The sequence below is a fragment of the Patiria miniata genome, unplaced genomic scaffold (genome assembly GCF_015706575.1).
Source record: "Patiria miniata isolate m_02_andy unplaced genomic scaffold, ASM1570657v1 HiC_scaffold_3, whole genome shotgun sequence".
In the NCBI taxonomy this organism is placed as follows: domain Eukaryota; kingdom Metazoa; phylum Echinodermata; class Asteroidea; order Valvatida; family Asterinidae; genus Patiria; species Patiria miniata.
The window spans coordinates 2844583-2860607 of NW_024037069.1; the positions used below are offsets into that span (position 1 = coordinate 2844583).

A 16025-nucleotide genomic window follows, 5' to 3' on the forward strand; every position below is an offset into this window, starting at 1 on the left:
GATGTGAAGGCAGGTTTAAGGCAACCCTCCTAATAGACGGAAAACTCTGATTCCAAACCCGTGCAGGTGGGGCTCGTCAGCCTTGGTTGGCTTCCCACCTAGGAGAAGGCTACCTCGGAAGTATAAAACCATACCGCTATTACTCCACTCCTGGGCGGCCTACAAGACAACGGTGTAAAAAAACCCGCTTGCTACGAATAGCTTAGCTGATTCTAATGGTATGACCTCGGAACGTCTAGACCTAAGATGACGAACATCCTCTCAACCACTTACAATTGCGACCTGGAATGTCTTTTAGATTGTCCTCCGCCCCCCTCCCACTCCCTCCTCCCAGTTTGACAAGAAATCACCCCTCCTCCGCTGACAAACATGTTGATGGATATGGCAGTGACGCTAAGTATGTTTTTTAATGAAATCCGAGAAAGTCTGAGATTTTACCAAATGCGCCGTTAAGCAAGTTTCTGCCTTCAATGGAGAAACCATTACGCATGATTTTGCACAAAACAACTGCATGCTTCGTGACGGATTATCTGAACAATAGCTAGCACAATATGCTTCGCCATTGAAAGGGGCCTTCGTGATAGGATTGTTATCGTACTCGGATTTGTCTGTACACAACTGCTGGCGTAGGGGCATGCTTTAATGCAATCCTTGAAAATGCACCTTTATTTTCAATGATAGTTTTGCAATTTGTAAGGCTATTTTGGTATCATTTTGTTCATGCAAATGTTCATATTCAGTAGCAAAAGTGTGATTTCAAGCAGAATGTCAGCATCAAAAGTTGTTAGAATTTTTGACGATTTGCTTTCGAAATTGATCTTTCTTTGTTGATCTGTTATTGTGTCAGTACATGGCAGTAAGGCGAGTCAACTTTTCCAACAAATGTTTTCAATGAGCACATTTTTGAGTTCACGATTTTGAGAACAGAAAACCTCTAAACTGAGCACTGTCTTCCTGTAATGACATCACAGCAACAACGCCCTCGGTTGTCCGGAAAAGTATGGAAACATTGTAAATGTTTGAAGAAGTGCACTTTTCGATACATATTAACCAAAAAGGGATCATACAAGTGGTTTTCATGCATTTAAGAGGAGTAGAAAGTTTCACATAATGTGTGCCTCAGAAAATTTCATCTCAAGAACCCTTTATTAACGAGGACCAGATTTTGAGTTTCCAGATAATTTTGTTTTTATTTTTATTTTTATATTGGCAGCATGATAATCATGTAGGTTTACAAATTGCTTCAATAAGTGCTTTCTTGTGTGTTGATATAAAGCTATAAGAAATCCTATCAGTACTATCCTAGTTAAAAATACAGGTTTGTTCTAACATAATATTATGGCAAGCATTATACATGGCTCAAATACAAAATTATTCAGTTTGGCAGCATGATAATGATATAAGTCTTTAACAAGTGCTTTCTTGTGTGTAGTTATACATTTATTTAAGTGTTAGCCCCAGCTAAAAATGCAGGTTCATTTTTAAATACTATTACGCCGAATATTATGCGTGACAAAAGTCATACAAAATTATTAATTTTTCATTCAACGTATTTGGCAAAGTTTGTTCACCGTATATACGCAACATCCTTAGCTTTTCCTGAAATAACAATTAACGTTTATCGGTGTATCAGAAGTATAAGAGAGTCCAACATTTTCACCCTCGGTATGTATCCACTGCACTTTACCTTTTCGTTTCCCAATTTCATTTGAATGTATTTATATCAATGGACTCATTCTACTGTGAGTAACTGACGTTGAAAAATATCCAAGTTGATGCGAGTCCAATAATATAATTGATTATCGATTCCACTCCTGTTCGCATATTTTGGGTTTTTTTGGGCGGTCTTGTGGTGTTTTCTTATTATCATTGTGTATATTATACAAATAAAGCCCCCATGATTGTTGCATGCCCTCTACATAATGCTGCACAAAAAACATACATTGACAAGAAGAACTTTCATTCAAATCTACATCTAACCGAAATGCACTGTTAACATAGATTGGTGCCGTAGATTACACAGTCAGTAATCTACTACAATGGCAAGAGAAGCAAGGTACCACTCTCCATGATTATAATGGTTTTACAGCATGCACGGGTTATAGGCCGAGACCAGTCACGAGACTACAGAAGAATTCGACCAGCAATTACGAGGGACACTTTGATGATCCAAAATACCATGAAACAAATATTGTCCCTTTACAAGGATGATGTGTGGTCTCCTATCCTTCCTGGTTGCTTGAGCGGTTTAGCTTTCGTCACTTGTTGGTTGTTACGGTGTTTCCTGCAGTAATACAAAAGCGAAGAACAAACAGTTTGCATCTAAGGTTGTTGAAGAAAACTTGAAAAGCAAACAGTTTTCATTTTTAAAAAATATGTTCTAAATAAAATCTAAACAGGAACCTGGCTTTATACAATCATAAGACCGTCTTTACACCGAAGTCAATAAAATATTCTCTCCGAACGATCATCAGATTCACAGACATATGCAAAATTTAGAATCGGGACATACTTTCATGCAAGAAACCCTTGCAAATATTGATTAAGGTATCAACCGATTATTGCTAGGCAACTAATAGTTTCAACACATTGTACTATCTCAGCTTTTTATCATTTAAATCAAGGTATACGGTTGCACAATAAAAATCGTTACTATCTAATTGAATGGAGCACTCGTTCTTGCATGACGCTAGAACAAATCCATCTTTCTAATGACAGGAATACGTGGAGTATTTCTATGATGATTTGAATCCTTGACGATGTGGTATAGGATTCGTTGCACTGCCCTCATTATATGCTTACCGTCACTACAGATCACTCCAGCATCGTGTGAGTGGCTACAACTTGTCTCTTCCCAGCAGTAGGAAGGGCAGTCGGTAATTTTCTCTTCGGATCCTTCGCACGCTACGCCGTCCATATGGACGGGTCCGCTACCCTGCCCGAAGTGGGCAGCGGACTTGGCCTCCAGTGCGTCTGAGAAACCGAGCTGTCGGCAGACAATCCCCGCATCGGTGACGTTCCAATTTGTATCACAGATGGTGCCCCAACTGCCGCCACGGTATATCTCCACTCGGCCGCTGGTGCGAGATCCGCCGACCAACCGAAGCTCATCTGATCATTTCACAATAAAGACATCATCTCAATTTAGAAAACAAGACAAGTTACAGTCTGACGCCTACACCGTGGAGTGGTGTAATGGAAAAGGGACAGATAGGTAGCCCGCCCTCATGGTCAGTAGACCTCCCATTACTTTACAATTTCGAATTACTTGCCACCAGAAAATAATTGCGTTCTCGCGGAGTAAGCACGCGGTTTCTGCCGCACAATCAGCATCGATAATGCACGGACCGGGAGTCAGTCTGCTCGCAAAGTGGATCCGTTAGAGCATTGCAGACGTTCAAAAAGTTGAAAGCGAGGTTTTTGGTTGGAATAAAACATACAAGTTAAAATAATATTACAAGAAAAAAAAAAGTATAATTTGTTCAAGAGCACGAGGAAACGCAACATTAAGTGAATCCTTGGTTTCATAATCAGTATAGGGATGCGCAAGTAAGGTTTTGAATTCCAGATTTTGAAGGGGAATTTCTTGTGTAGTGGGCTTAAGTGATAATTCTTTCAGTTGTTCATTGGAGTTTATCAATTTTCTTTTCTCAATTTGTGTTTCTCATTTTTTGGGAAGGGCTTTTGTTCGTAGAATGTTAGAGAGTTACTTGAGCAATAAGCTGGAGTTGAACACACAACAAAGTCGGATGTGAATAACACGGATACTACAGAGGGCGGAGTATTTCTTACCAGGTCTTGGTTTACAAACGACTCCTGCTACAGTTGAGCTGCTGCATTGCTGAGAGCCGGTACAGACAAACGGACAGTCAGCCAGCCGTCGTTCAGTTCCAGTACAGGCGACTCGATTCATCACGATCGGCCGGTCACTCTCTCGGCTGGACAACCCCGTTTTTGCCTCCAGAGCCTCGATGAAGCCGAACTGATGACACACGGTGGTGGCGTCCTTCATATCCCAACTGCTATCGCAGACTGCACCCCAAGCATCGTGGCGGTAGATTTCCACTTGACCGCTCCATTTGTCGTCACCGCCCACCAATCGAATCATGCCGCTAGTAACTGTTGAGATCGAGAATTAGTTTCTTTCAGAATTAGTTCGCAATTGACACGTGTGTTCCGATTTGAACAACAATAAAACGTAGGTCTAACTCTCGATAACAATAAGTCTTGTAAGTTTCACACTCTTTCATTAGGCTCACTTCTTGACAGAATGTTTGTGAACGACAGCCTCTATAATCGTATCCATAATTTGAACACAAAAACGCGCAAAAGATGCTTGTGTAAATACATATCATTCGTTTAACTTTGTTTTCCCTTACTCGATGTGCCATTTCATGGCTCAAATCGCCTAACCAGATGTATTCCCCCTTCCAATGATGAATGTTGTCTGACAATCCCTGTTGTGTGACAATGATAATTCCTTCATGTTTACATCCAGGGAACTCAACTCAGATCTCCCACTCAATTCGCAGTATGAAGGTCATTATCCAATTTGTGATCCAAACCCATCGTTTCATATGATTTGTACTGGGCATTGTCAGAATGCAACAGAGCTGGACCAACACGTGTCATCAATCAGAAAAGAAACGAATAAACACACCCAGCAAGTGATATCAGCCGACGATACCATCATCCCAACTCCCGACCCTCCAACTTCCATGACCTGGATACTGACACAGGTTTTATGAGAGTCAAAGCAACCGACTCTGTAAAAACAACGGTGTTTGATTTAACACCGGTGGTATCTTTGAAGGACCACCGGTGTTTAATATACACCGCCCTTTTTGTAGTTTAGACCTAAAATAAATTTAAAACAGTCAGATACTAGCATGATCATTCGGCCTGCATCGGAATCACTGTTACATCAGTATGAGTTCAACATAATTATAGATAATGACTTGTATTAATACAACTTCCTCCAGGTTCTTATCACGGTTCATCCAAACATGAAACTCAAGTCAGTGCCCGCAATTAATTCTTACAGTGTTGAAATAAGGCTAGACCTCAACAACTAACAATTTTATTTTTTACAATTAATAACCTTTACACCAAATGACTAGCGGTATCATTGCCTTTCTATGGCGACTTATATTGTTTAGATGGACACATTTGTATTACCTCGACATCCGAGCACTTCGAACCTCAGGTAATAATAAGTAGAGTAACTCCATGTGAGTGGAAGTATGCGGAGGAATCTTGCCATCAGTACCACGGGGAACGTCACATTCACAGGTTGGCTATTACCATTGTGCCCATTCAACTGAAAAATATAACGATTTACTATATGATCACCAACACAACATCCGGTAGTTCAAATATGTGTTATACGTCAGACGTCTTTGCTATTGGAAGAGCTAGCTGCGCCGATATAGGGAGATACTAAACAACTTTGGCGGTGCTATTTACCTTTTAACATGAACGTCCATTGCGTGCATGTATATACCTCGGGTGAACGAGGATCCAATTCAGAGTGGCTTTTGACAAATTAACAATCGTTACTCTTTTTGATGGTAAACGCTGATGGCGATGCCCCCCCCCCCCAATAATTTGTCTCAGTGTGTATAGATTGTTTTACCATGCAGTTACATATCTTTATAATATTATTCTGTACGTGATATAGCGCTATAAGATATTGGTCTTCCAACATCCATTTTATGTAAATGCACACACTGGGAGGAATTGGCGCGCAACACGAATGCGTACATACAGTTTGTATAGCCCCCCCCCTAGAGTCAGGTGGCTTAAAACACCCCCCTTACGAATTTTTCTATTCTGCTTTCCCCCCTCAATGGCGACATGAAATCGTCGTCGGTGCTTGAGACTAAAACGAATACTGCGACCCAAGCTGGAGTCGGAGGAAATAAGGTTTGGAGGAAATAAGGTTTGTTTTTAATTAAAAAAAAAACACATGTTATTTGACATCAATCCATTATAAGGAAGCCAAATCGATTCAGGTTTGCCTGAAATAGTTATTTGCTTTTAGCTGGGGTTAGCAGCTAAAATCATCATGTCGCTCCGTTAATCCGTCCGCTGTTAGTTAGTTATGGTATAATTAACGTTGACATGTATATTGCCCTGACCGATTTCGACCATTAAACTTTGTCAAAAGTATCAGTAGCCACGCCCCAACATGTCACATGCTCAAACTAGGGTCAAAGGTCATCATGGGGTCAAGGTCAAAATAACGTCAAATTTCTAATAAGCTGAAAAGACAAAAGTAACGCTGTCAACATGTTGGCCTTGGTCAAACATTAAAAAGTGTCCTTGTTGTCGATCGTCTGACCTACAGATAATGGGTCAAAGGTCAAAATAAGGTGAACACGCCTTGGTTGGCCGGCCGCATTGAGCTTCCGATATCCGATCGAGCTTGTTAAATACGGGCTTACGCAATACCATGTCAAATTAACACAATTAATTGCTTGCCAAACAGTGCTTGACTACATAGCATACTACTATTAGCGCAAATAACTTCTACGAATAAATGCAATATTTTGCGATTCAACGTAACGGTTTGCGGGGAAAAGGCCTAACAATCCAACAGTTTAGCGATGAATCTAAATCAATACAACTTTTACAAATGAGCACAATAGTTTTGCAAACTAACTATAATAGGTTTTTTTCTTTATTTCGCAAAAGGCTATTTCACAATCGTCTTGAGTTAATTAAAATTTAATAATTTCGCCAATATGTAATGCGTTTATTTCACAACTTATGACAAAATTCACTTGTTTAAACCTGGAACGATAGGCTTCCGTATAGGATTGGCTTTCTGTAATCGACTGTCCGTATGGAATGTAAAAACTACAGAATCAATCTTAACGGGATCCTAGGCTCACCTGTACGGTCTGTCCTCTGTCAGTTAGTTTCTGCCAATCATTGGACTCGCCCGTATTACTGGAGTTTACAGCAAATGTTAGGATATGATGGGTTGAATGTCCCTGTACGATGACCCCCGTGATGGCCGTGTACTGACCGAGGTCTACCTGGATCCATTGACCCTCGGGTTTTTCATTCGGGCATATCCACCAACCAGTACCTGTGGGGAATAAAACAAAAGACCATGGCATTCAAAATAATATAGAACCAAATACTAGAGGGTTTCAGTAAGGAAACTACAACTGTTACAGTGATTATGACAATAATACAAATTTTGTATTGTAAGTTGCGCCAATACACAGGCTTGGATTTGATGTCATTCCTGCTCAGGATGACTGAGTAACTCTCTGTTTATCCTGAGGGACCCCAAGCGTCAATTTTTACATGTTACTGAGGATTTTGCCAGTGGCTGCTCGCAAGACCAACACGAATCATGAACGCTACATAAATAGCGACGAGGCAGGATTTTCCATGAATGACGAGGTTAATACCCAGAACGTAAAGCCCCTGTCACACTTGTCCGAATCTATAATTCCGTTCATAAACCGATCTGAAATATTATTAATTCGTACACGTTCGGAGAGAAATGTCAAAAAACAGCCAGAAATGAAAATACACCGATCATAATCCGGTCTTATTCCGGATCTAATAAGTTGCTATTCCGATTGCAATCCGTCTATATTCAGAACCTCTCCGATCATCACCGGACATGCCAAACTGATTGATCTCAAGACCGACCGCTTTCCGAACATTCCGTTTATATTCGGTGCGTCCGTATTTTGATTGGCATTACAATGGTGTGGGTTCGGAATGAACTCTGAATACATACGGTTATCGATTGGAATCGGAGGCCTGTTCCGTACTCTTCCGTACCTATTCCGCATTGCAACGAATGGCAACGAATGAGTACAGTGTGTATTCCGTGCATTCCGTGCATATTCCGTGTGTATACCGGATACCGTCCGTATTGAGGTTGCCGCGACAATTCGGAGAAATTATTAAACAGGTTCAATAATTTCTCCGAGTTCCTCAGTGCATCACCGAACGTACACGAGTATATAGCGTTGGAAAACCGAGGAAAACCGAGGGAAATCCGTTTGAGTTCAGTTCAAACCGATTAAACACCGAATCCACAATGTTTTACTCGGAATATGAACGGAGTGACGATTCGGACAAGTGTGACAGGGGCTTAAGACAATATGCTCCACAACCGACGAAATACACAACCGTTTAATTTTGAAAGGAACGACAGTCGCACTTAACTCACTGTTTGTTTAGGAATTTGAGGTAATGTTCTCATGATTGGCCCTTTTTTCATTGAGGAAAACATACAAACTAACATTTACTTCGATATGATAAATAATCCGGTCGTTCCTGTCCTTGCAGCAAATTTTCATTGTCTGATTGGAGGAACTTGTCAATATCTGTGATGGGCATAATCATAAAGCGTTTCCTGTACAGTCTTCGCCAAAATGCGAATGCGCATCGAAGCAGAGACACGCCAAACTTATTAGGCGCGCAGTGGCACATAATGCATAGACGGTCCTGGGAATGCATCATCAGGGACGGAGGACTATGTGGAATGAGTTGATCAATACGAACAGTCAAATTGTTGTATGGGCATGAACAATGCGGCAGCCAAGAAGACAACCAAGAAGTTGACGACACAATGTGAAATTTAAGTGTATTCTAAATACAAATGTTGGTGAAATCAAGGGTTTGTCATTACTTAACATGTATTAATTCACAATTGAGAGCCCACAGAATAAACAAAGATTACTCATCCCGAACAGAAATGACTTGCAACAGGCATGACCTGTGTACTGACGCAACTTCAAATACCACATTTGTATTATTGTCATTTGAAGGTCGTTTGTAATCACAATTTTCGTAACTTTTTCGTTGTTGCGGAGCCTAAAGGATCAGTGACAGGAATTCGCGCTACAGACTTGAGTTAGTGATGTTGATTTTGTTGTAATGACAGTAAACCAGTGACGATTTTTGTTTTGTACCCAGCTAGGGCATGAGAACGCTAATGTTACAAAACAAGTTAATGCAATGACAAATAAATCGTAACACGGACAGAGTGATGCATAGAATCGGTTTTTATTTGGTCAAGTTCATGGTGAGTGCATTGACTACCTTGGGATAGCCTTATCACCCATTCCTGGCCAAAACAAGTGTGCGATAAATCGCTGGGATTGACATAAGCACTTGAATACAGGGTATACGTGGTCTGACTGTAGCATGAGTTTTGCCGCTTTCACGTAACGGTAAATTGTCATATACATGCGGCGTGGTGTGCTCACACAGAATGACTTCCATGCATCTTTCTCTCAATTTCAAGAACAGTTTCAGATTATTCAAGCTTTCCAGGAGTGCAGGGTTCAAGCAATAGTTCAAATAAAATATTGAAAAAATGTAAGCTGACTTGCGGAGATTATCCGGAGTCTAGGGAGGCTTTTTTGTTGTTGGTTGACCTCTTTTTATATTTAGAAACTTAGACAAAACGACATTTTTGGGTTAAAGACAGGTAGGATCATGTGCATGTATCTCAGAAGTAACCAACCGAATTATTATTAATTTGTTTTGGATTAAAGATCGTAGGGTACTAACCACCCCGTGATGTTATTTCGTCTGTCTTGCTGCCATTGCGAAGAAATCAAGAAATGGTGGTGATTGCCAACGATCAGTCAATTGCCTTTTTTTTTAAATACAGAGTACCATGGGCGAAATCGTGCTTCGTGGTCACAAGGTAGTGCATGGTTTTTCAAGGTTTTTGCGAAAAAAAATTAGCTGAAGTTTCAACTGGTTAGGTTTAACGTTTAAACATTCATCTTTAAAATTTGAGAGGTGTTATTATTGGAAACGAACAATGGATAAAAAGCAAATGAGCCTAAAGCCTTGAGGAAGAAAGGGGCTGGTCATATTGACCAAGAATGGAATCCATAATTAAAACATTTAAAATGCATCGTTAATTTTTTTTTTTACAAGTTTCTGGTTGTTTTTAGAGTCGGGCTTATTTAATTCCTATGTCTTAACTCAAAAAAAAGGCAAAAACACAAAGTAAGCAACAGTTGCAGACTACTGCAATGAGAGCAGCAATCAATGAAACTTACTATTCAGTCGGGCCTTGCTTGGGAGATAAGATGAGTCGTATGAGCCTGACGCCGTCAGGCTGGAATCAGGGATGGCCCCACTGGCCATCCCCAGTGGAGAACTCGTACACGAAAGACCTGAAATGACACAAAATATATCAGATACAAGGTGTCGTTTCTTGCATTCCTATTTGGCCTGACAAAGAAAATTGTTTGGGCGGTTTTTAGGACTATGTCAAGACTTTTACACTGAAACATTTGTCTTGAGCAACTTTCTCTAAAATGCACGAAAACCATGAAGAAAAAATGTTTTAGTTTAAAACGTGTGTAAAGCGCAGTGAGGGGTTTTCGTTCAATTTACAAACCCACACATTTGCTGATTGAATTAATATTTAAAATATTGACTATTGCCAAAAGAAACAGGAAATTCTGGCAATTTTTCTTGTTGAAGCAGTTTTAACATCGAAGTTTTTGCCTTGAATGGCATCACATTTGTGCGCATAATGGAAATGCACATAGCATAAAAAAACTTTGCAACTAGCAAGAAACTATGAACGTTGAAAATAAAGTTAAACGGGACACAAAGGTGCATTGTCAAGGATTGCATTCAAACATTCCATTAAATTGGCTCTTAGAGTGTCATGAGATGTAAGAGAATGTCAAACGAGCAGCGGTTACGATTACCTTCGGTAATGAAGGAATGAAGGATTTTTCGAAGGTATGTATTTCATCCAAATAACCCCGGTAAAAAAAATCATCCCCCATCAATTCCTCTGCAGACGAACAAGTGTTTTAGTAATAGATGTGTGTAAGTTTGTTTCTGCATTCAATAGGGGTCGTTGAACAATATGGAGGACAAAAGGGTCCCCGGTCCCCAATTTGGATTCGTGTACAAAACATTATGGGAGGAATTATACATTGTAGTACAAACAAAAGAGGGACAAGGGGTCCCAGATTGCAGTCAAATACACACTCGGTTGAGTTTGTGCTGGTCCCTGAGGGGCCAGCCTATAGTCCTCTTTGCACCAGACTGACTGACTGACCGACCGACCAACCGACCGACCGACCGACCGACTGACCGACCGACCAACCGACTGTCACTCGTGAATTAGACTTGCTTAAGTCTCACCTGTGACAAAAAATTGCACTAGGATTACATCGTAACGCATAAAATTGTCTGAATCCGGCCAAATGATCTAAATCCGGCTTGCCTTGTTTTGTTTGTAATTAGATTTTATGTGATTTAATGCAATCGGGTATATATTCCTTGTTTCATTCCTTTTTTTGACCATCAAATTAAGAAAATCAAGACTGCATAAAGACATGGAATATAGCTTCATAATTATTTGTAGAGATCGTTTGAATGGTTTTTTTTTGAGAGTTTGATACAACCTGCCATTTATCACACACAGTTAACAAATGTCAACTCAGGTGTCCCTTCATTTAAAGAAATATGGGGGTGGACCTGCCCCCCCCCCCCACCATGGGATCGCAACACGATTAACATAGGAGTGCCAAAAATGTATTACATTTTACAATTAAACATCAGCAGTTTCAAGTGTTATTTACCTGATATGCTTGAGCTGCTTGCATGGTCTTGTGACGTCACATCTTGCACTACAGGATGGGCCGAGCATAATTCTAAAACATAACGTCAAAATTGCGATTTGTTAATTTTCTGTCTTTGTAGCTGGAATCAACATAACTGACAAAATGATAGGCACAGAATCGCCTCGTGTTTTAGGCTAAGATAGTTTGGGCATAGCGCCGAATCCAGTGCATTCGTTTATATTGTACGTACGGATACAGCAGTAAAACTGATGATGCATCAACAAGCAAATTACAATGTGGCCAATATGAAAATATGAAACTGTCAGTAACATGACGAAAATGTTTCAAGATGTATTGTGCCAGATATTTTCAATGTTCAACTCCAAAAATAGATTTCTTGTTAAATTCAAATTGCTATTTTTGTCGAAATGAAAAAGCTATTCACTTTTGAATGAAAAAGCGATCGATATTCAGTAAGTACTTTAAAGTCTGAATTAGTTTCGGCCGACAATTAATAATTCAGTTCTCGAAGGCTAAACAGGTCCATTAGGACGGGAATCAGTATATTCACAGGGATTTGTTTGTGGGCGAATAAAAGCTTGCCTCTCACAGGATTGCGGAATCTCAAAATAGGAAGAAAAAAGTATGTTTTTTTTTTAAATTAAAATAAACAAAATGAGTCTTAAAATTCGTCAGTAGAAAACCAATCAACATGTTATTCTTTGAAAAGCACAAACGGCATGATTAAAAAAAGATTATTAATAAACGATGCACACCATAACTTTTGTCAAATTCTTTATCTCAGGCCAAAAAAAAAGTCTCCGGTTTCTGGTATGCGCGCGCGTCGCCGTAGCCATGCGCGTCGGCAAAATGAAAACTTTTTTTTTCAATACAAGATGATGTCTCAAAACCGCCAAACTCACTGGTTTGACTGGAATCCTGCTGCTGCACAATTTTAACGTGTTTTCAGATGGAGTTATGATCGAGAATAAGCTTTATGTGGCCTCTCTGGACTCCCATATATTTGCACTAAGTTTAATCGTGCACCATTTGCAGTCATCAGCCGACATTTGAAGCCAAAAAAAAAAAAAAACAGGTAAAAAAAAAAAAAAAAGCCGCGTCGCCACACCACTTTTGGGGCAAGCTCCATACCAGAAACCGGAGACTTTTTTGTTTGGCCTAAAAGAGACGTTTATAATTTATATCTTATAACGTAACAATAATTTTAGCCTTCTGTTTTTTGGTAGTCTTTCGGAAAGCACTGAACACATATATCAAAGTAAAATCGCTTGGGTACACTGTTGGAATATTGAAGCCAGACATTCAAGTTACTCACTGTAGAAATGTTCAAGGCCAGGTCAGACCCTGGATGACATTGTTAATATTTAGTGCTATATATAGTGCGGCGCTACACATACCCATGCCAAGCGCCAATGCCAATGCCTCGCGCATGCATGCGCTGAATACCCAGGGCAGTATGTCATCAATAACAACTGCAAACGCACGTGTGATATGAATCAAAGTAGCCACTTTAAAATGATATGCGGGGACTTTGACGTCAACTCAAAATGATACTCTACAATTTACACAAACAATAACATTTGATAAAAACGCGCAAAATCCATCACTAACATGGCGAGAATAACTATCATGTTTTGTTTGTAAATAGTACATACGAAGCATTAGGCTATAATAGACATTCTTGACAAATTAAAGGGTAATGCCGAACTGAAACGCATTTCTGTAGAGAAATAATACCGGTAAAAGTTTTTGAAAGATATTTTGCAAAAGTTTAAAACTTCCACACAGCTTGAAAAATTGCAGTTTTCATGAAATCATCACACGAAGTAATTTTGATCTTCAGAAAATCGAGCCATTGCAGCGCTATTTGTCATTCCAGTTACACATGATTCATAAACAAAGTACGTGTGGACAAGATTTGTGCTAAGTTAGTTTGCAACCTGCAAATCTTAGAAATTCAAAGTTTCAGCTGTAAAAATCAGTTGCGTGCTTACATGTTTCACGAGTTGTTTGCAAAATAATTTAACCACAGTTTATTCAGTTTCATACTTACGTGAGGGCACAGTGATGGTGATCAGCGTGGCCCCCAACACCAGCAGATTTGATGCAGAGCAAGAAATTGTTTTCGAATACCGTGAGAGAAAGTAATACAAACGTCTTAAGGAGAGATCAGCTGGAGCCGAGTGTGAACCGACGGAGGTTGGTAGATCGGTTTATATATCATGATGCTGGGCTTCCCGATAAGGGTCTTTCGGGGTTATTGGTGGTGTTAAGTGTCTGAGCAGATATCCGTCTGGTTTTGATGCAACAAATCCTCCGAGACGTTGTTTCCGGGTCTGTTTGTGTTGATAGGAAGCCAACAATCTGTATCGTACAGGGACCTGGGGTGCAAGGGCGTGATAGCATGCGTGGGGGTGGGTGGGTGTTAGGAAGGTATTGACACCCCCCCCCCATATTTACCTTTATTTTTAAACATCCCGCGAACGTCGATCGATTTCGACTTTCAAGACATCTCTTATTTGTTGAGAGATATATTTAAATGAATCTTACAACATCGTTGGTGTGGATAAGTGTCACATATGCGCGCCGTCGATCTGTAAATAACCAGACCACGATATTGAACTTGGCAACACATCAAACATCTGGCAGTGACATTGCTGTGCAGATCAATGCACCAAGGGCGGAGCCGAAAACAAGTTCTGGGTTAAACATTCGTTTCCTTTTGGCGGATGTGTTTTGGCGCTGGCTCATAGTTACCCTCACGTATGACGAGCCTGCAACTGACATGTTCAAGATGAGAATCCCAAACAGACTTTAACTTGAAATGTTCTTGGCTATACATCAAACATCTGGCAGTGACATTGGGCCTCGTCGGGTCCGCACCCCCCCCCCCCCCGTTTCCTGTGAGTTGTCTCGATCTGCCACTGCAATGCAGTAATATGTATCGTGTAGACCCAATAAATAGACACCTGAACCCAAACTGCGTCTTATTTCACCAATTACATCAAAATAATAATAAATACATGCCAAAGTATGTAATAAATTGTCATTATGATTCGTATTCATGTGCCATAAAATTGACAGTCCAACAAGCATCCGTTATTGGGCTTTGCGGACTGTGTAGTGGCGTAACTAAGGAAGGGGGGGGGCATAGGGGCAACTTCCCCTGTTCGAGGCCTGTGCCAGTCCCTTGTGCTCCTTAACTCAGAATTATCCACACTTATGTGACTTTTCGTTCTCCGACTTTTCGTTTCCGGATTTCATTTGAATGCGTTTATATCAGTGGATTCATTATATTGCGAGTAGCTGACTTTGAAAAATATCCAAATGGATGGGAGCTCAATAATATAATTGATTACCGATTCCATTCCTGTTTTTTAAATATTTTTTTAAATTATTTTGTATAATTTTTTAAACAAATAAAGCCACTGTATGTATAGAGTATTCCTCATTTGTAGTATACGTGTTCAAAAACTTTGCACATGCAAATGATCCAATACCAGAGTGAGAGAGCAGGTAGTGGTGGGCTCGTACTGGTCGACACCCTGGGGTCGAAGTTGCCGAAGAGTCGATGTAGAAAGCGCCCGCTTCGCAAGACTCTACTACCGAGAACTGGGCGGGACCAACTATGGCAAGGCCAACCAGTGAACATTGGAAGTGACGCATGTGGTTTGACACTGGCTCACAGTTACCCTATGTATGACGATCCTGTAACGAACATGCATGTTCAAGACGTTCATCCAAAACAGACTTAACCTTTGACATTGTCTGGGCAATATATCAAACATCTGGTGGAGACATAGTTGTGTGGAGTACCAATGCACCAAATTGCTCACGTAAAGGGAGGCGGAGCCGAAAACAAGTCCTGGTTAAAACATCGGGGCCGTATCATAATTCCGACGCCTCATAGGTCCGACGTCGGAAAAACGAAGCGTACGAGGCGTCGGAGCTATGAGGCGTCGAACTTATGAGGCGTCGGACTTAAGGACCTTTATTTGGTTGGGGGATGCGATTTTGTCGGAGCTATGGGGCGTCGGACCTATGAGGCGTCGGACTTATGAGCGGACCCCAAAACATCATTTCCTTCAGTTGTGACGGACATGTTTTCTCACTGGCTTTCTGGCTCTATTTACCCTCATGTATGACGAGCCTGTAACTAACATTCATGTTGAAGACGTTCATCCAAAAGACTTATCTTTGAAATTGTCGGGACAATATATCAAACATTAATTTGGCAGTGACACTGCAGTAATGTTTGGAAGGCAGGTTTAAGGCAACCGGTTTAAGGCAACCCTCCTAATAGACGGAAAACTCTGATTCCAAACCCGTGCAGGTGGGGCTCGTCAGCCTTGGTTGGCTTCCCACCTAGGAGAAGGCTAGCTCGGAAGTATAAAACCATGCAGCTTTTTTAATCCACTC

At 40.6% G+C, this 16025-nt stretch overlaps 1 protein-coding gene across 1 annotated transcript; it reads right to left on the reverse strand.

Annotated features, from left to right (window-relative positions):
• Window positions 1-1247: 1247 nt before the first annotated feature.
• LOC119738151 (scavenger receptor cysteine-rich domain-containing group B protein-like) lies at window positions 1248-11627 on the reverse strand. Its single transcript, XM_038212897.1, has 7 exons — window positions 11604-11627; window positions 10056-10221; window positions 6897-7096; window positions 5179-5320; window positions 3793-4119; window positions 2803-3111; window positions 1248-2284 (listed from the first exon to the last, which is right to left on the reverse strand). Exons 1-7 carry the CDS (start codon window positions 11625-11627, stop codon window positions 2259-2261), a joined length of 1194 nt encoding a protein of 397 aa, XP_038068825.1. The 3' UTR covers window positions 1248-2258.
• Between the last annotated feature and the right edge of the window lie 4398 nt (window positions 11628-16025).

Bases quoted from the DNA above. Each gene is read 5' to 3' on its own strand.
- LOC119738151 (XM_038212897.1), bottom strand. From the start codon at position 11,627: ATGCAAGCAGCTCAAGCATATCAG. The intron at 10,222-11,603 runs GTAAATAACACT...CAGGCCAAATAG, and splicing joins AAGCAGCTCAAGCATATCAG to GAATGCAAGAAACGACACCT. The intron at 2,285-2,802 runs GTAAGCATATAA...GTATTACTGCAG, and splicing joins TGGAGTGATCTGTAGTGACG to GAAACACCGTAACAACCAAC.